This window comes from Scardinius erythrophthalmus (assembly GCF_964197995.2).
Source record: "Scardinius erythrophthalmus genome assembly, chromosome: 21".
In the NCBI taxonomy this organism is placed as follows: domain Eukaryota; kingdom Metazoa; phylum Chordata; class Actinopteri; order Cypriniformes; family Leuciscidae; genus Scardinius; species Scardinius erythrophthalmus.
In genome coordinates, this window is record NC_138241.1 from 36,028,001 (window position 1) to 36,048,565 (window position 20,565).

A 20,565-nucleotide genomic window follows, 5' to 3' on the forward strand; every position below is an offset into this window, starting at 1 on the left:
CTCAGTGACAGCTTGTACCTTTTCTGAGAGTGTATAGTCACTAATACCATGGAATAAAATGTGTACTGTTTAAAAAGAGAATATTTTTCTTTCTATTTTAGGTCTAAACAAAACATCTCATACATTGAAAATTTTTAATGTTTTATGCATGAGATATGGCCTTAAAAACTTGGTTGTGATGACCAAGATGATCACTACATTACTTTAACTCGTGTGGAATGATTCGCGAAAACTCGTACAGTAAGTCACTCAGTTCGGTGAGATTTTTCAGATCTAATCACTAATCAAATGTGAACTTTAAGCTTGTAAAACACGAACAAATCACCAAGTAAACTTTGTGCATAAAACATACTTTATTTCTGATCATAAATAAACTCTTCTTTTTTTAGTTAAACCAGGATTTTTTTTTTTTTTACAAACTGTACAGATATTGCACACAGGATGTGATGTAAGTGTTTTAAAGGAAAGAGTCTTCAGTAGTAATGTTGCCTTGGCATCATGAGGTGATGATGATGATGATGATGATGAAGAGGAGGAAGATGTGGCATCACGTGCTGCTGATGCATCAAAGGCCCGTGAGGAGGAAACGGAAGTCGCTGTCTGTCGTAGCAGTGGTACTGAAGCGCGTGCACGTGCGGGAGAACCACGGGAGGCAGCAGAAAGTCCGCGCGCATCTCCTGGACCTCGCGCTTCAGCTTCATCCTGCGGTTCTGGAACCAGGTTCGGACCTGAAGAACAAAAGCACAAGCTCATTTAATAAACGTGTTCTATTGTTAAAGTTCACATCATGCATTTGGAGAGATCGCATGTAAATAAAGTGATCAAGTTTGGAGATTAAAGTTAGAAGCGCGCGTCTCACCTGGGTTTCTGACAGATTGAGCTTCAGCGCGGTTTTCACTCTCTCTCCCGCATCCAGATATTTGTGCTTGGTGAAGATTTTCTCAAGTTTGTCGATCTGATCCGGTGTGAATTTGGATCTGATTCTGCGCGTCGCCCCGTCGTGTCCATCATCGACGGACGCGCATTCAGACGCAGCCGCCTCACTCTCATAACCAGACGAATAACCACTGTTTTCTGAAACTGAATGAAATATAACAATACATCGTCAATTATATACCATTAATAGAATCGTATGCATGGACTGCATGCTTTAAAAGAGTCGAATGCACATTAATTATAGCGTACTTACAGCTTGGAGATGAGCAGTTTCGTGGTGCAACCGGAGTTATGGTCTCTTTTGAGGATTCTGGTTTCTGCTCAGCTTTTGTAAGCTTTGGTTTTGGTTGCAGATAAACCTTGTCATATGATGTTGGAGGTCTGGGTTGAACCACACACGGCACATGAGGCCTGTGCGTCTTTCTCTCCGGCTCCAGAACCGCTCGGGGAGTCGAGTCATGAAAGCTTTGAGCGAGCCAGTCCACAGAAAACTTCTTCATCACGATCGCTGTGTGTGTGTTTTCTCCGAGAGCAGAGGAATTGAATCTATCCGAGGAAATCCAAGAGTGTTTCCAGGCCTCCAGAAGCGCCATCCATATATACGGCGCGCCCCGGCATCACATTAACATATGCATGCAGGAGTTAACGCCTGATCGATTCTCAATCATTAGGCCTAATGGCTCGTTATTGAAGTCTTTACATATCCTGTGATTGTGTGAAAGCCTGGCGCCAGCTTGTCTGTGAGAACCTCTGGCTCATCCAGATGTCTGCATCCTCTTCAAACACACATGGAGCGGCAGAACAACTGGATGCAGACAGGGAAACTGCGGCAGTAATAATGCAGAAACTTCCAGATTAAAGGAGAGAAACTTGAATAACAAGCAGAAACGGATATACCTAATATATATATATATACTTCTTTCAAACACTTGACCAGTATGTATATGTCTATAGGCCTATATATATATTCAGGATTTGATGAATAAAAAGGAAAAGAATGGCATTTATTTAAAATAGATATCTTTTGTAACAATATACACTATTGTTCAAAAGTTTTGGTTCAGTATTTTTTTCTTTTTATTCAGCAATGGTGTTTTAAACTGATAAAAAAATTATAGTAAAAATTTATATTTCTATTTATCTTTCTATTTAAGATTTATATAACATTGCTATTTTGAATAAATGAAGAGTTCAGCTGCAAAAGCCTCTAAATGCCATCTGAAATTTTCTTCTATATGATCATTTTTATTAAGCTTGTATATTTAAATTCAGTGATTTCACTTAAATGACAATGAAGAGGTAATCTTCATTGCCATTTAAGTGAAATGATTTAATTTAAATATACAAGCTTGATAAAAATGATCATAGAAGAAAATTTCAGATGGCACTTAGAGGCTTTTGCGTCTGAACTCTTCAAATTCTGTCCTTTTTTAACTTTTTATTTATCAATGAATCCTGAAAAAAAGTATCACAAGTTCCAAATAGCATATATATAGGACAATAAAATGCTGTTTATTTTTTTCAACACTTTTTTATATTATATCTACTCCTACATTCTGCCATTTGCTTTGCTTTTATATCAGCCTCTAAATAACATTTTCGTTTTTTTTGTTTGTTTTTTAGTTTGTTTTTTTTACACAAAATGTGTAGTTTCTCTTCGTACAGTGAGATGTGTCTCTGTAGTGTCGACGGAGGGGTGACTGGGGCTCAAATGGCCGCATTAACACACGCTGGTGTCCCGCAGAGTCTCTGGCGCCGCGCCGCAAACATCCCGGATCAAAGGCGGTACAGTAGCGACACAATTAACTGTGATTGACCAGCAGTTCAGATGCAGATTCACACCCGGACAAGCTTAAGGACAACAACTCAGGGCAGGGGAAATATCTGCTGGCACCAAAACCGTGCAACAGTTTACTTGCATTTGATTTAGGCCTATTTATTTGAGAATGGACTCAATTTTATTATGTAAATGCACAAATATACACACTGATGATGGCTTAGGCCGAAACGCGTCTGTGAGGACATGGTAATAATAAATGTATGAAAATAGAACCTGAGAGTGCGGTTTTTCATCTTTACTTTTGATAAACGTTTTTTATTACTCGCACCCATAAACTATTTTGAGAGTTGAGCGCGCCTGCTCTTAATACTAATGCACAAATATACACATAGGCCTATGCAGATTTAATGTTACCTGCTGTTTAACGATATAAACCTTAATGTTACTACGCAATAAGGCAATCCGAAAATCATTTAGCCTTCTTGTTTTAATAGTCTTTGAATTTTTTGTTTTTAAATACTTGCATATGAGTTGGCAATGCAATTATAATGAGGGAAATAAGCAACTAAAATTCAAAAGTCTTCATATAATTTGTTTATTTGAGGTTTCATGATCAAACAAGACAGCACAGACTGTGATTCAATAATATTCGTGATAAATCCTCGTAATGTCATGTGAAGCATGTCTGCAACCGTGTTCTGACTGCAGTTAATCAGGGATTTCGCCTTATCGGACTGGATTTGAATGAGAAGAGCCTTTGAAAGGATCGTTTAGCTGGACAATGACGATAACGGCATGTTGACTGTTTCCTTTATCACTGATCTATAGTGCAGGAGCTCGAGCTCTTTGACTCGCAATTAAAGCCTTTATCTCAAGCGCTTTGATCCGTTACAGAACAATGAGGAGGGTCGGCCGCGCGCCGCGCGCCAACTGCGCCTCCGGGGGCGCGCGTTTCCTCGCCTCCGCGTGAAACCCCGAAACAAACCGCGCAGGGCAAATTCTCATTATTTAATTCGGATAAAATATCACGGAATCCCAGAAGAGAGTAGATCTGTGAAGTTCTGACAACAGTGAATCTCGTTTAATGGTCAGACAGTCACCAGATCAGCGGCTCACACTGACGGGTTTAAAGAAAACTTTTAAAGCAAAAAAAAAAACAAAAAACAAATTAAAAACACTCGAACAGTGTTACTGAATAAAATATGAAGGATTGTGAATGTATATATATATATCGTTCAAAACTGCAAAAAAAAAAATATTCGCTAAAAACTGCAAAAAAAAAAATCACATTTTTTTATTATTATTATTATTATTTTTGTTGCAGTTTTCATCAGATTTCAATGGCTGAAAAATTGCAGAGAACTGAGACGCCCATTGAACTGAGACGATTTTTAGTTGTCAAAGCTCAAAGAATATGCTACAGGTCAAAGGTCAGCACCAAGATGGTGAATATTGCATGTCTGAACATGTATTCTGCACATCTGAAAAACACACTATTCAATTAAGAAGTTCTTCATTCAATGCAATGCAATTTTATTAGGTCTATATCTGTTTAAAGGGCTATTAACACCTATATAATTCATTATCTCGCACTTGTAAACAACCTGCTTCTTGAGATAACATCTACATTTTATTCAAGTCTAAAATATTATTTATAGACTGAAACAACATCAGATTATATTTACATGTATTGCCATGCTTTTATTCAAAGTGACTACATTAACAAAAGTCATTTCTAAAGATCAGGAGCCAGTTATGACAAACACCAAAACCCTTATTAATAATAAAGAGGACCTATTATGCTTTTTTCATCTTTCTCCAGAGTGTAATGTTGCTGTTTGACCATGAAAAGGGCAGATCTTCTCTATATCAGTGTCAGTGTTCCTGAACTTCTGAAACGCCTCCATTGTAGTCTTGAGTTTCTTCCGGGAATGAACACGTCACAATATTCATCATTATAATAATTCATGCGCAGAATAAAGGGGCGGGGCCTGGTTGAGTTAGTTAGTAGTGTGTTAAACTGGCGGTTATGGAAAGGGGCGGGACATTTCCCAAACACACTCGAAGCGCTCGACCAATCACAACACACAGCTCCAGTCGACCAATCAGAGCACAGTGTGCTTTCAGAAGGAGGGGCTTCATAGAGACAGGAAGTAAACAGAGCGTTACTGACAGACTGGGAAGAGAAGAGGATATATGGTAATAATAATGTGTTTTTTCAAGCATGAAAACTATTCTAGTAGAGCTCAAAAACAAAATCAAGACTTTGAAAAAGGACAATAATAGGTCCTCTTTAAATTACAGGGGTTGTTGTGACTGGGAACAAATCAGGCAGAAATAATGTTCACTTATGTGCGCAGTGAGTTCAATTCTGATGAGAGAGACGCATAATACATGAACTTTAAAACAGGGAAATGACAAAAGTGTCTCAATTTAAAGAACATTACAAAAAGTAGAGATGCAAAGTTAAATTATACTGAAATTTATGCACAAAATATTTCATTTTTCTAAGATTAGTTTACCACTGTGTAGAAATATAGTCTATTTTTAAAAGTATAATACTTTTCTCTATTCTCCGGAGGCGTTTATAATGTATTAGGCTACTTCGATTTCAAACAGCTGAATCTTATCTGAAACGTAATTAATAATTTCTCAATAATTATCATCAATAAATCTATAAATACATTATTTGGTTGTGTAGCTGAACACAAAAGATGAAAGTCTTTGTTCTTTAAAGTGCCTTCACAAGAAAATACCCGTTCAACACAGAAACTGGTTTGTACGAGTATGTTCTCCTGAAGTTGGTAAAGACGTCCCGTCACACTTCACTATAAGGTTCATTAATAAACATGAACTAAGAATGAACAATACTTCTTCAGCATTTATTAATCTTAGTTAATATTAATTTCAACATTTACTATATATTATTAAAATCAAATGTTGTATTTGTTAACATTAGTTAATGCAGTGAACTAACATGAACAGCTGGATTATTATTAACTAACATTAATAAAGATGAATAAATACTGTAACAAATGTAGGTATTGTTCATTGTTAGTGCTACATTAAAGGCAGGGTAGGCAGGATTTTTCAAAAAAAACTTTTCCCCAAATATGTTTAAACTGTCTTTATATACCAATACATAATTAAAATGTAAGTACTCTGAAAAAGAGAGTATAAAAATCGAGTGTCTGTAGTCCTCTCAGGGCGCAATAAACACAGCTACTTATTCCATTCACTCCCCCCCCCCTCCCTTCTGGGGAGCCACGCCCCCAAAACACATGACCGCGCGACGCCGACCGCTCAGCTGGAGGACGCGTTTGCCAGCGCCGAGCGGAGAGGAGCGCAGTGCATGAGTGACATCATGTCAGAATCACATGTAATAAAATACCTAACTTTATCATTATGAATATAAACAACTAACATGGCTGTTAGTACTCACTATCAAGCTAGCATATCGATACTGGTAAAGTTTAAAATATATTGAGTTTGATTCGGTAACGAGCTAGTAACATAAGGCTAAAAACAGGTTGCATTGATACATGTTTTCCCATTACCATCAGTTACACTGTGATGAAGGTGAATTTCGTGTAAGATTCATAACATATACGGTGTTTTGCATGTAAGAGCTTCCACAATGAAAGCACTGTTGGCTCTGAAGAGGACTAATGTTACACTCCGGAGACAAGTAGCTTACCTTTCTACCCTACTAGTTCCTTTTTTTGCCTTGTTTGCCTTCGCTGACTTTTTATGCAGGTACTGGGAATTTTGTCTGCTCTGCCATTATTGTGATTCTTCCTAGCTTCCGTGCCTCTCTCCGTGCCTCTTCCCCTCCTCGAGTCAAACGGGTGCGCGCATGTGGGCGGCTCCTGTAGCGGCAGGGGTGGTAGCCATGGTAGCGAGGGAGAGTGACAGCCGACCAGCCAATCATTTCATTCGTTACGAATGGAAATAAGTAGCTGTGTTTATTGCGCCCTGATAATCCAATCATTTTATGAAAAAAGGTTGAACAATTTGCAACAGAAGCAAACTCACCTGATTTTGTATCCTCAATATGTCCTGAGTAAGGAAAAAAAAGCCCCAAAGAATCCATTTGTCAACAAGATTCAACAAGACATTTTCACCTGGCTGTACCCAATGTTTAGATCTGTTGTGGTATTTATGCAAATTAGCACATACGTTATTAGATTATGCACCGTTTGTCCATGTTAACAAACCATTTCAAAAAACTTGTAATACATTTTTTGTTTGTCTTGATGTCAGTAATCAAGTCAGCAATTTTCATGGTGATATCTAAAGGTTAAATGTTTTACTCTATTCACGTAAGAATAGGCGTATGAATAGGCGTATGAATAGGATATATTTGGGTCTTTTTCGAAACTTTCCCCTAATGGGATTCTTCTGGGCTTTTTTCCCCTTTACTCAGGACATATTGAGGATACAAAATCAGTTAAGTTTGCTTCTGTTGCAATTTGTTCAAGGTTGACCCCCATTTTGGCTTAAAATGACTGGACTCTGCGAGGACTGCAGACACTCGATTTTTATACTTTCTTTTTCAGAGTACTTACATTTTAATTATGTATTGGGTATATAAAGAAAGTTTAAACAAATTTGGAAAAAAATTTTTTAGAAAAAAACTGCTGACCCTACCTTTAAAATAATGAACCTTATTGTAAAGTGTTACCAAGATGTCCTATTATAATGAGGAAATTCACCAATTAAAACGTCCACGTCTTGTGCAATCCCAGTCTCTGTTTCCCGGCCTCGTCAACATCCGAGAGAAACTGCAACATGTCAGAGTTTATGATGTGATCCGGCTCCTCACAGCGTCCACATCTGTGTGTGTGTGTGTGTGTGTGTCGGTTCAGGACAGCGGCTTCCAGCGTCCACATCTGTGTGTGTGTGTGTGTGTGTGTGTGTGTGTGTCGGTTCAGGACAGCATCTTCCAGCGTCCACATCTGTGTGTGTGTGTGTCGGTTCAGTACCGCGTTCTCTCACTGGAACGAGGCTTTGACCCTGCGCAGTGTGTCCTGGATCCGGTGTGTGTATCGGTCGCTGGCCGTCTGGATGAAGTTGGCATCGTTGTGTGAGGCGAGGAGAGGAACGTCACACTCGCTGAATCGAGCGATTCGCTCGCGCAGGAACGCCTGCAGCTCCAGGTCAGGAGAGTGGGGATAGAGATGCTCCTGAAACGCATGGATCTGACTGACCACACGCGCGATGTTCCTGAGAACAGGAGAGAAGCACACACAAGACTCGTCTCAGGACTCGGCTTCACATGCCAGAGGAAAGATCGAATAAAAGAACCATGTTTTTACTGTGATTATGAAAAGGCAAAGGCTGCATTTAATTAGATAAATATAAGCACTGTGTGTTTCAGAGAAACTCAACTCAACTCATCTGAACTCAACTCAACTCATCTGAACTCAACTCAACTCATCTGAACTCAACTCATCTGAACTCAACTCATCTGAACTCAACTCAAATCATCTGAACCCATCTGAACTCAACTCAACTCATCTGAACTCAACTCAACCCATCTGAACTCAACTCATCTGAACTCAACTCAACCCATCTGAACTCAACTCAACTCAACTCATCTGAACTCAGATCAACTCATCTGAACTCAACTCAACCCATCTGAACTCAACTCATCTGAACTCAACTCAACCCATTCTGAACTCAACTCAACTCAACTCATCTGAACTCAACTCAACCCATCTGAACTCAACTCAACCCATCTGAACTCAACTCATCTGAACTCAACTCAACTGAACTCAACTCAACTGAACTCAACTCATCTGAACTCAACTCAAATCATCTGAACCCATCTGAACTCAACTCAACTCATCTGAACTCAACTCAACCCATCTGAACTCAACTCATCTGAACTCAACTCAACCCATCTGAACTCAACTCAACTCAACTCATCTGAACTCAGATCAACTCATCTGAACTCAACTCAACCCATCTGAACTCAACTCATCTGAACTCAACTCAACCCATCTGAACTCAACTCAACTCAACTCATCTGAACTCAACTCAACCCATCTGAACTCAACTCAACTCAACTCAACTCAACTCAACCCATCTGAACTCAACTCAACTCATCTGAACTCAACTCAACTCATCTGAACTCAACTCAACACAACTCATCTGAACTCAACTCAACTCATCTGAACTCAACTCAACACAACTCATCTGAACTCAACTCAACCCATCTGAACTCAACTCAACTCATCTGAACTCAACTCAACTCATCTGAACTCAACTCAACACAACTCATCTGAACTCAACTCAACTCATCTGAACTCAACTCATCTGAACCCATCTGAACTCAACTCAACTTATCTGAACTCAACTCAACCCATCAGATCTCAACTCATCTGAACTCAACTGAACTCAACTCATCTGAACCCCTCTGAACTCAACTCACTCAACTCAACTCACTCAACTCATCTGAACTCAACTCACTCAACTCAACTCACTCAACTCATCTGAACTCAGCTCAACTCAACTCATCTGAACTCATCTGAACTCAACTCAACACAACTCATCTGAACTCAACTCAACACAACTCATCTGAACTCAACTCAACTTTTAACTCAAATGAACTGAATTCAACTAAACCCAACTCAACTCAACTCAACTCATCTGAACTGAACCGAACTGAACTCAACTCAACTCAACTGAACTCAACTGAACAACTCATCTGAACTGAACCAAACTGAACTCAACTCAACCGAATTGAATGCAAGCTGAATTAAACTGAATTGAACTGAACTGAACTGAACTCAATGTTTATTTCTAGAGCAAAACAAAATAACAAGTATTTACCAAAGTGCTGTACAAACATTATCAGAATAAAACACATATAACAAAACATAAAATAAAATAAAGTAAACGCTGCTCCACACCAACTTGTCTCTGCATCTGCTGTGAGTTTGGGTCATTTATAAATAAATTCTCATTTATTTGTATAGCACTTTTTACAATACACATTGTTTCAAAGCAGCTTTACAGAAAATGTAAAGAGTGCATTTGAAAAGCAACATAAATCAAATATCTGCACAAACTTTAATAAGAAGAAACAAAAGAGAAGCTTTAAGGGCAACCAGCCAAAATAAAAGCTTGATTGTTTAACGTTTGAAAATGAAGAAATAAAAACAGCCAAATATATTATAATTGTAATTTTAAAGTTGTAATGTAAAATAACACAATTCTTTTTTATATTATTATTTTTATTATTATTATAATAATATTACTTTTCTCAAATAATAATACTCATGTTTTCATTCTCAGGGAAAATTGTTTATTTGATTTTATGTAGTAATTTCTATATTTTTATTTTGTAATAATAATAATAATACTAAAAGCAACAGTAATAATAATAATAATAATAATAATAATAACAAACTAGTAAACACCTTAGAAACTCCATTCGTCCGATGGCGATGACAAAAAAGGTGCGTGTGTGTGTGTGTGTGTGTGTGTGTGTGTGTGTGTCTGTCTGTCTGTGTGTCTGAGGCTCCGCCTCTTTGAGGTGTAAATCTTCTCTGGTTCATTTCTTCTGCTGAGTCCGTCAAGGTCAGACACGAGTAGCTTTACAGTCCAAACTGAAGTTGTAATTCTCATTGAAAGTGACACAGACTGTTCATGTTTAATAGCAATCTATTGTGATATATCTATAAGTGACATGACAGTGCTGAATTGCTGCAAACATCCACATCACTATGAATGTAAAATTGTAAAATAATAAAAATGTTATGTGTAAAATTTGTACACATAATATGAAAAATGTAAAATAATAAGCAGCTCTTTATATGTCTCCCACAAACCAGTCTGTTTCCATAGTGAAGGGCGAAACCAATCAGCGGCAACTGGGACAAACAAAGATTCAATTAGGAGACAAGACTGTGCCCGTCCTGAACGCTAAAGATGAGCTGAAGCATGAGCTCCGCTGTCTGGATCATGATTCTGCCGGATCACGCGTTCAGCTTCTACAATCAGAGCAATGCGAGTGTGATCTGATCTAAATGAACATGCCAACGGAGAGTTAAACAGAGCTGTGCGTCGTTCAGAACTCAACCGACTTTGTTTGATTGCTTTCAATAGCAATTAATTAAATTTTTCTTCCTGTGATTTCAATTCTACATCCTGTGGGATGAGGCTGATTCAATCCACAATCATGAATCTAAAAGGAGTCGACTCTTAAAGTGCCATTATTATGCTACTTTAAGGTCTCCTACAACAGGTTTACATGAGTCTAAAGTCAAAAACACTTTACTTTTCTCATAATATACATGGCATTTGTGTTGCATGTTTATTCTGTTATTAAGAGGAAAGTGCACTGCACACATTTACATGTAATGTGGACGGCATTGGGACGTCACGTATTTCAAATGTCTTTTTACCCATAAGAGAAGAACTTTGCCTTGAGTATATCAAATCATAAATCATCACTGTGAGTTTAAGTCCAGACAAACACTCATTTCTTCATCTTAAATGTGTGTGTGCAGGTGACCTGATTGTGTGCGCTGTGAGCTACAGATGTACAACCACCATGTGTGTGTCCACCTAAGAATCTGCTACAAAAGCAACCTTACGACTCCTGGCATCGACTCATGTCCCCGGGCAAAGCATTTCCAATCACACACCATCTGCTTCACACACACACACACACACACACACACCAGCATGCAGCATCACCAGCTGCGTCATTACCGCCACATCTGACTGTCCGTGACCTTTGCCCTCGGCAGCTGTCTCTCCTGCAGTGCACATGTGTGTGAGTTGTGTAGTAATGTAAGACCCTGATATACTCAAGTTCTTTTTCATTCTTCGCTTAAAGGTGCAGTGTGTAATTTTAGCGGCATCTAGTGGTGAGGTTGCAGGGTTTATGAGCTATACTGGGACCAGCCACCGGGGGGCGATCGAGACTCAGGGTTTATGAGCTATACTGGGACCAGCCACCGGGGGGCGATCGAGACTCAGGGTTAATGAGCTATACTGGGACTAGCCACTGGGGGGCGATCGAGACTCTGGGTTTATGAGCTATACTGGGACCAGCCACCGGGGGGACGATCGAGATTCGGGGTTTATGAGCTATACTGGGACCAGCCACCAGGGGGCGATCGAGACTCGGGGTTTATGAGCTATACTGGGACCAGCCACCGGGGGGGCGATCGAGACTCAGGGTTTATGAGCTATACTGGGACCAGCCACCGGGGGGCGATCGAGACTCGGGGTTTATGAGCTATACAGGGACCAGCCACCGGGGGGCGATCGAGACTCGGGGTTTACGAGCTATACCGGGACCAGCCACCGGGGGGGCGATCGAGACTCAGGGTTTATGAGCGATACTGGGACCAGCCACCGGGGGGCGATCGAGACTCGGGGTTTATGAACTATACTGGGACCAGCCACCGGGGGGCGATCGAGACTCGGGGTTTATGAGCTATACTGGGACCAGACACCGGGGGCGATCGAGACTCTGGGTTTATGAACTATACTGGGACCAGCCACCGGGGGGCGATCAAGACTCGGGGTTTATGAGCTATACTGGGACCAGCCACCGGGGGGCGATCGAGACTCTGGGTTAATGAGCTATACTGGGACCAGCCACCGGGGGGCGATCAAGACTCGGGGTTTATGAGCTATACTGGGACCAGCCACCGGGGGGGCGATCGAGACTCAGGGTTTATGAGCTATACTGGGACCAGCCACCGGGGGGCGATCGAGACTCGGGGTTTATGAACTATACTGGGACCAGCCACCGGGGGGCGATCGAGACTCGGGGTTTATGAGCTATACTGGGACCAGACACCAGGGGCGATCGAGACTCTGGGTTTATGAACTATACTGGGACCAGCCACCGGGGGGCGATCAAGACTCGGGGTTTATGAGCTATACTGGGACCAGCCACCGGGGGGCGATCGAGACTCTGGGTTTATGAGCTATACTGGGACCAGCCACCGGGGGGCGATCGAGACTCAGGGTTAATAAGCTATACTGGGACTAGCCACTGGGGGGCGATCGAGACTCTGGGTTTATGAGCTATACTGGGACCAGCCACCGGGGGGACGATCGAGACTCGGGGTTTATGAGCTATACTGGGACCAGCCACCAGGGGGCGATCGAGACTCGGGGTTTATGAGCTATACTGGGACCAGCCACCGGGGGGGCGATCGAGACTCAGGGTTTATGAGCTATACTGGGACCAGCCACCGGGGGGCGATCGAGACTCGGGGTTTATGAGCTATACAGGGACCAGCCACCGGGGGGCGATCGAGACTCGGGGTTTACGAGCTATACCGGGACCAGCCACCGGGGGGCGATCGAGACTCAGGGTTTATGAGCTATACTGGGACCAGCCACCGGGGGGCGATCGAGACTCGGGGTTTATGAACTATACTGGGACCAGCCACCGGGGGGCGATCGAGACTCGGGGTTTATGAGCTATACTGGGACCAGACACCGGGGGCGATCGAGACTCTGGGTTTATGAACTATACTGGGACCAGCCACCGGGGGGCGATCAAGACTCGGGGTTTATGAGCTATACTGGGACCAGCCACCGGGGGGCGATCGAGACTCTGGGTTTATGAGCTATACTGGGACCAGCCACCGGGGGGCGATCAAGACTCGGGGTTTATGAGCTATACTGGGACCAGCCACCGGGGGGGCGATCGAGACTCAGGGTTTATGAGCTATACTGGGACCAGCCACCAGGGGGCGATCGGGACTCGGGGTTTATGATCTATACTGGGACCAGCCACCAGGGGGCGATCGAGACTCAGGGTTTATGAGCTATACTGGGACCAGCCACCGGGGGGCGATCGAGACTCTGGGTTTATGAGCTATAATGGGACCAGCCACCAGGGGGCGATCGGGACTCGGGGTTTATGAGCTATACTGGGACCAGCCACCGGGGGGCGATCGAGACTCAGGGTTTATGAGCTATACTGGGACCAGCCACCGGGGGGGCGATCGAGACTCAGGGTTTATGAGCTATAATGGGACCAGCCACCAGGGGGCGATTGGGACTCTGGGTTTATGAGCTATACTGGGACCAGCCACCGGGGGGGCGATCGAGACTCAGGGTTTATGAGCTATAATGGGACCAGCCACCAGGGGGCGATCGGGACTCTGGGTTTATGACCTATACTGGAACCAGCCACCGGGGGGGCGATCGAGACTCAGGGTTTATGAGCTATACTGGGACCAGCCACCGGGGGGGCGATCGAGACTCAGGGTTTATGAGCTATAATGGGACCAGCCACCAGGGGGCGATTGGGACTCGGGGTTTATGAGCTATACTGGGACCAGCCACCGGGGGGGCGATCGAGACTCAGGGTTTATGAGCTATACTGGGACCAGCCACCGGGGGCGATCAAGACGCTTTGGCTTCACTTAGTTATCAGCACTTGTGTGGCACGCTTGGTTGGGACACAAGCGTCTGTTAAGCCCAGGACACACCAAACCGATGCCAAAGAGCTAGCACTGATGAAAACCGACTGTGTTGTCGCCTCGCGTCAGGGAAAAGCTGCACTTGAACACACAAGAGAACTACAGCGACTGTCAGCTAGCGTGCGCGTTCTGCGCCTGCGTGTGAATGAGACAACGGTCTATTTCTGCAGATATATTCGTCTATATTCGTCATTCAAAAAGGGAAACCGACGCTGCAGTGTGTGCTTACCGTTTTGAAGATCAGTCCTGCTAAACACTTTCTTTAATCCACTCCGCTCATGCTAATATTGAAATATTTGCTGAAGAACACTCAGGTAAGATGACTTAACATTAGAATGGTCTTCTATCTGTACCGTTTTGACTTCTTTGCTCGCTGTTTTGCTATTATTCTCGTGCACCGACTCGTTCACTAAGCTGAACAGCCCATCAGAGTTCTCTCTCTCACCGATGGCGGTTCAACATGTCGAATCGGCCGGAAAAAAAAAGCAGACGAGGACCAATTTCAGCCCACGGTGCGGAAGACACTGAGAAAACTTAGACGACCGACGCACAAAAACTGCCCGACGACCGACCGCCCCGGGCTTTAGATGCATCAGTGTGAGTGTGCAGGGATGAGACCTCAGTTTGGGCCACTTGTAGGATCCGCTGGTCATGGTGAACGTGCCGATCTCCAGTTGCTGAATGTGCAGAGCGAAGATATGAGCGTCTGGGAGAGTCGGACGCCCTCCGCGTTTCAATCCCTCCATCAGACACAGACTATCACTCTTCAGAAACACCTGAAACAACAGCACACTTTCAGGATCAAGAGTACAGCATGGTGCTCGCAACACCGAGGTCATGGGTCGAACCCCAGAGAACGCATAAACTGATCACAATTAAACCCTTCAATGCAATGCCTCTGACAAATGCATAAATGCAGTCATTTATTCAAAGCAAGATTAAAAGTAAAATCCACACAAACAATGACATCAGAACACCTCTAATGATGAGTATGTCTTCAGATTCTGTTTTAAAATTAATTTAGCTAATATTAAGCCGGACATAAAGTAAAACATGTGTGTGGTGTGTGTGTGTGTGTGTGTGTGTGTGTGTCTGTGTGTGTGTGTGTGTGTGTGTGTGTGTGTGTGTGTGTGTGTGTGTGGTGGTGGTGGTGGTGGGGGGTGGATTTTAGCATTCTTGAAAAAACAAATAGCTATGATGAAGCACTTTTGTTATTATTAATATTATATGTAATTAATCATAACAATATAATATTATTAACAATTAAGAGTTCAATCAAGAGTTTGTTTAAAATAATAATAAATTATCAAAATAATTAAAACAAATAGTGATGAAGCAGGGTTGTCATTTTAAATATTATATATAATAATAATAATAATAACAAATAATAATAATAATAATATTTATTATAATATTTTTTATATTTAACAATTATAATGTTTTAAAATATATATGTAATAGTAATAATAGTAACAATTAAGAATTTGTCTAAAATAATTACTATTTATTAAAATAAATAAAACAAATAGTGGTGAAGCAGTTTTGTTATTATTAATATTATATGTAATTAATAATAACAATATTATTAACAATTAAGAGTTCAATCAAGAGTTTGTTTAAAATAATAATAAATTATCAAAATAATTAAAACAAATAGTGGTGAAGCAGGGTTGTCATTATTAATATTATATGTAATAATAATAAATAAAAATATGTATAATAATATTTTTATATTTAATCATTATAATGATTTAAAATATATATATATGTAATAGTAATAATAGAAACAATTAAGAATTTGTCTAAAATAATAAATTATCATTATTAAATGTATAGATATATAATATAATGATTTTAAAGTAATGGTGTATGGTATGTCAAGAGTAACATCGGCTCTTCTGTATGTGAGTGTTTCATTTTAATTTTTTATAATAATTATAATATGTATTTATTATTATTTTTTTTTTTATAATTTTTTTTTTTTGAACAGCACTTTGGTGAACTTCGGTTGTTCTAAAGTGCTTTATAAATAAAGTTAGATTTGAGCGTCTCACCTGCACAGCCCTGAGCTCCTCCAGGACCTCACACACTTTCAGCGGGAGCTGCTTCCACGCCTGCCGTTCAACACACACACACACACACACACACACACACACACACACACACACAACAAAACCAGGAGAAATGCTGTAATACTAATTAAGATGGGAATAAGCATGGCTTATAAAAACCCATTTATCATGCAATTTCATTTCACACCAAATATGATGAATACTGTTTTGTTTCTGCACAAAATGCCGAATGCATGTCGATTATAACCCTTTCATGCTCGTCAATAGCCTGAAAACTAGAGTTAGTGTTTAATCAGTTTAAAGGCACATGTAATTAACATTTCAGCTGCTGGAGCTGCCAGATAATATGAAGCAAAAATAGCAAATACAGTCGAGCTTATGAGGTTATGACTCTCTCAATGCGGGATAATTTATCACTTAGAGAGAACGATTCGGAAAAAGGGATTACGTGCGGTTTCGTTTCTTACCGGTAATTGCCTTACAATCACATTCTCCAGGCCCGACAGAATCTGCATGGCGGTGGCGAAGTTTCTGGTCTCGTAGCAGTACTTGCCAACAGCGAGAAACCGAGTGAGTAAAGCGGCCTGTGCCTGGACATAAAAATATATATTTATGTAAACATTATGACATTATGAAAAGTATAAATACTAGGGCTGGAACGATAGACCTATCTCCCGATTCGATACTATCACGATACTTGGGTGCCGATACGATATGTGTTGTGAGTATTTTAAGAATTGCGATTCTACAAGTATTGCGATTCGATATTGCAATATATTGCTTTTTTTAACACTAGACCATCAGGAAAAGTTCAATCATACACTTATACAGACTGTGCATGATGTATAAGATGAGTCATATTTACAAAAACAAATCATCACATCTTTCTGAGTTTTATTTCAGAAGCATCATACAGGACTACATTCTCTGGGTTTTCATTTATGTGCATATTAGAGAATTATGGATATAAATGTGCATATTGTCATGAAAACTGTTACGGTGAAAAAAAAAAAAAATCTTTATGCATGATATAATTTCTTTGATTTCCCCAGACATGTTCTTGCAAGGTTTTGCAAAATCAAATTCTCTCATTGAATATCCTGCTTTACTCATAATAACCTTGCTTCAAAACTATTGTGTTGTGAACATTCATAACCCAGTTTAACTCATAAGCATTTCCATAATTTGAAAATGCTCAATAAAATCTGAGGAATCACCTTGACCGAGTCACAGATGACCAGTTCGGCAGAAACCCAGTTGCTGACGCAGCGTGTGTGTGTGATGAGTGTGTGAAGCGGCTCCTCGGGGCCCGACACGTCCCTCAGGAACAGACTGTTGCCCTCTAGCGACACACACCTGAACAACACACACACAGCAGGACTTCTACAGTCACACACATACTCAACATATCTCTGTGAAGTCGCATGCAGTGTGTTAAATGAATTAGAAAAATGTTTTGAGACTTTAAAAAGCAGACACGCTGTGTTAACTATCCTTTACACATGTGCAAGGATCTGAAGTTTCATAAGTGCATCGGTGGAAACTCACCTGGACATGTGTGTGGAGTTCTCTGACACGCCATGAGCTCTTGAGTTCAGAAAGTGAACTGGATGACAGTCCTGAAATATTTCCTACGTGAGACGTGAATATAAATGCTGAATCAAAACCGTTATTTGACATATGAGAGGTGATTCTGTCCTGGAACAAACTCAAGAATCAAGATATGCATGAGAATAACACAATGATCATGTGTCTCCACCTAGAGGAGGATCAGTGAATAACAGTGTGAGAATAGAGCACAAAAAAAGGGAAAAACACACAACAATGGACAAATGATGAAAATGAAAACACTTAGGACATTCATATATTCTGAATTACACTAATGATAATTTTTTTGGAAAAACAGCAGTTTTCTATGAGAATATATAGTAAATTCAAACGTTTGGAATAATTACGTTTTATTATGTTTTTAGTCTCTCCTGCTCACCAAGGCTGCATTTATTTGATCAAAAATACAGTAAAAATTGTGAAATATTATTGTAATGTAAATCATCTATGTGAATATATAGTAAAGTGTAATGTATTCCTGTGATCAAAGCTGAATGTTCAGCATCATTACTCCAGTCTTCAGTGTCACATGACCCTTCAGAAATCATCATGATTTGATGATCATTTGTTATTGATGCTTAATTATTGATACAAATAAGAACCATTATCAATTACTTAAGTTGAAGATTACTTAAGATATTTGTGGAAACTGTGACACATTTTGTTCAGGATTCTTTGATTAATTTAAAGCACAAAAGGAAAGCATTTATATTTTAAGTTTTATTTTTTGTAATTATAAATGTCTTTACTGTCACTTTTGATCAATTTAATACATCCTTGATGAATAAAACTACTAATTTATTATATTTTTTAGATATAACTTACCCCAAATGAAGCAAAACAATATGAATCAGCACAACTGTTTTCAACATTGATAATAATCATAAATGTTTCTTGATCATCAAATCATCATATTAGAGTGATTTCTGAAGGATCATGTGACACTGAAGACTGGAGTAATGATGCTGAACATTCAGCTTTGATCACAGGAATAAATTACACTTTACTATATATTCACATAGATGATTTACATTACAATAATATTTCACAATTTTTACTGTATTTTTGATCAAATAAATGCAGCCTTGGTGAGCAGAAGAGACTAAAAACATTAAAAAACGTAATTATTCCAAACGTTTGACCGGTAGTGTAAGTGTCGGACAGTAGACTTCTGTATATTTCAGACACAGGCCGTGAAAAGTGTGTGTGTGTGTCATCACCTGCTGCAGTAACGTGAGCTGCTGAGCGATGTGTGTGGGTGTGTGTGGTGTCTGACTGAAGGCCAGTGTGTCCTCTGATCTCACACTCGTGTCGGACAGTTGTCTCATCAGCGACGCGTAACAGGGCCGAGGAAGAGCCGCAGCGACGGAGAACGCTTTCTCTTTACACACACCCTTCTGAGGCTCCACCACACGAGACACACGCCACTGGAAACCCTGCAAACATCATCATCATCATCATCATCATCATCATCAGATCAACAACACCGGACACGTGCAGTCGGACCATCAGTGGATGCTGTGGACAAATATACATGCGTTCGATCATTTGGTTACACTTTATTTTAAGGTGTCATTGTTACAGTGTAATTATATATTTAAGTACTGAGTAATATTAATTATCTACATGTACTTACTATAGGGTTAGGGTTTGGTTGAGGGTTAGTTGCATGTAATTATGCATAATTTACTGTTGTAATTTACTATGGTAAGTGCATGTAACATATGTAACACGGACACTGTAGAATAAAGTGTTACCGATATTTTCTTAAGGCAAGACACTACAGACGAAAACACTCTTCTTTCAGACTAGTGGGAAAAATACATCCAAAATACACATTTAAGTGTTTATTTTATTACACTTTATCTATTTAGCATCTTTACATTTCCGTTACAATACATAAACTGAAAAACCCTTTATTTTACAGTGTTTTTGTTACATATGTTGCATCTAATTATCATAGTAATAACAGTAAATTATGTATAATTACATGCAATTAACCCTCAACCAAACCCTAATCCTATAGTAAGTACATGTAGTTAATTATTACTCAGTACTTAAATATATAATTACAGTGTAACACTCACATGTTTACATTGAAACAATTCAGAAATGCTACTAAATTACACAAAAAAATGGCAAAAAAGACTTTGGAATAAATGTGAAATATTGAAGTGTAAAATATTCTCCTATAATAAAATCAGTGTTTTATTTATAACTGAAATACGCATCTTTACACAAAATTTACAGTTTTATTCCTATGTATATTCTGAAGGGTTGTTCATCTATCATTCCCCTGATTTATATAACATTTATTCCAAAGAACGGTGAAAATGATTCTTGTTGACGACAGTATTTTCTGATTTATGAAGTGATAAAAAAGTTTTTAAAAGCCTTTAACTCTAATATGTCAAAAATGAAGCATGCAAATTTTGAACCAGGCCTTATCTAAATGTTCAAATTTGTAATGTATGCAAATTAGTGCATATTTAATGACATAATGACTCATTTACATTGAAACATAACATTTCAGCAAACTTGTAATACAAAACAATTTAGAAGTTGTTAATGTAAGTTATAACCTGTGGAAGTATTGTCATATCTATTAGTTAAGTTGGTCACACTTTATTTTTAGGTGTCATTGTTACAGTGTAATTATATATTTAAGTACTGAGTAAAAATTAACTACATGTACTTACTA

At 39.9% G+C, this 20,565-nt stretch overlaps 2 protein-coding genes across 2 annotated transcripts in view; both read right to left on the reverse strand.

The window, feature by feature from the left end:
- Nucleotides 1–473: 473 nt before the first annotated feature.
- On the reverse strand, nucleotides 474–1,436 carry LOC308682140 (homeobox protein vent1-like; the record flags this gene model as incomplete). The annotated part of the gene is made up of 3 exons (XM_081351630.1): nucleotides 474–728; nucleotides 860–1,080; nucleotides 1,190–1,436. The coding sequence occupies 3 exons, from the start codon at nucleotides 1,434–1,436 to the stop codon at nucleotides 474–476; spliced, it is 723 nt and encodes a 240-aa protein (XP_081207756.1).
- A 6,251-nt stretch (nucleotides 1,437–7,687) lies between these two features.
- kndc1 (kinase non-catalytic C-lobe domain containing 1) overlaps nucleotides 7,688–20,565 on the reverse strand; it is a gene marked incomplete at its 5' end in the record, with an annotated part of 66,246 nt that continues 53,368 nt past the window's right edge. Inside the window, 7 exons of the mRNA XM_081351631.1 lie at nucleotides 7,688–7,942; nucleotides 14,803–14,960; nucleotides 16,239–16,298; nucleotides 16,724–16,846; nucleotides 17,474–17,612; nucleotides 17,805–17,887; nucleotides 19,085–19,300. Of these exons, the coding sequence (XP_081207757.1) occupies nucleotides 7,711–7,942; nucleotides 14,803–14,960; nucleotides 16,239–16,298; nucleotides 16,724–16,846; nucleotides 17,474–17,612; nucleotides 17,805–17,887; nucleotides 19,085–19,300 (1,011 nt within the window). The 3' untranslated portion in view covers nucleotides 7,688–7,710. The remainder of the gene's footprint in view (nucleotides 7,943–14,802; nucleotides 14,961–16,238; nucleotides 16,299–16,723; nucleotides 16,847–17,473; nucleotides 17,613–17,804; nucleotides 17,888–19,084; nucleotides 19,301–20,565) is intronic.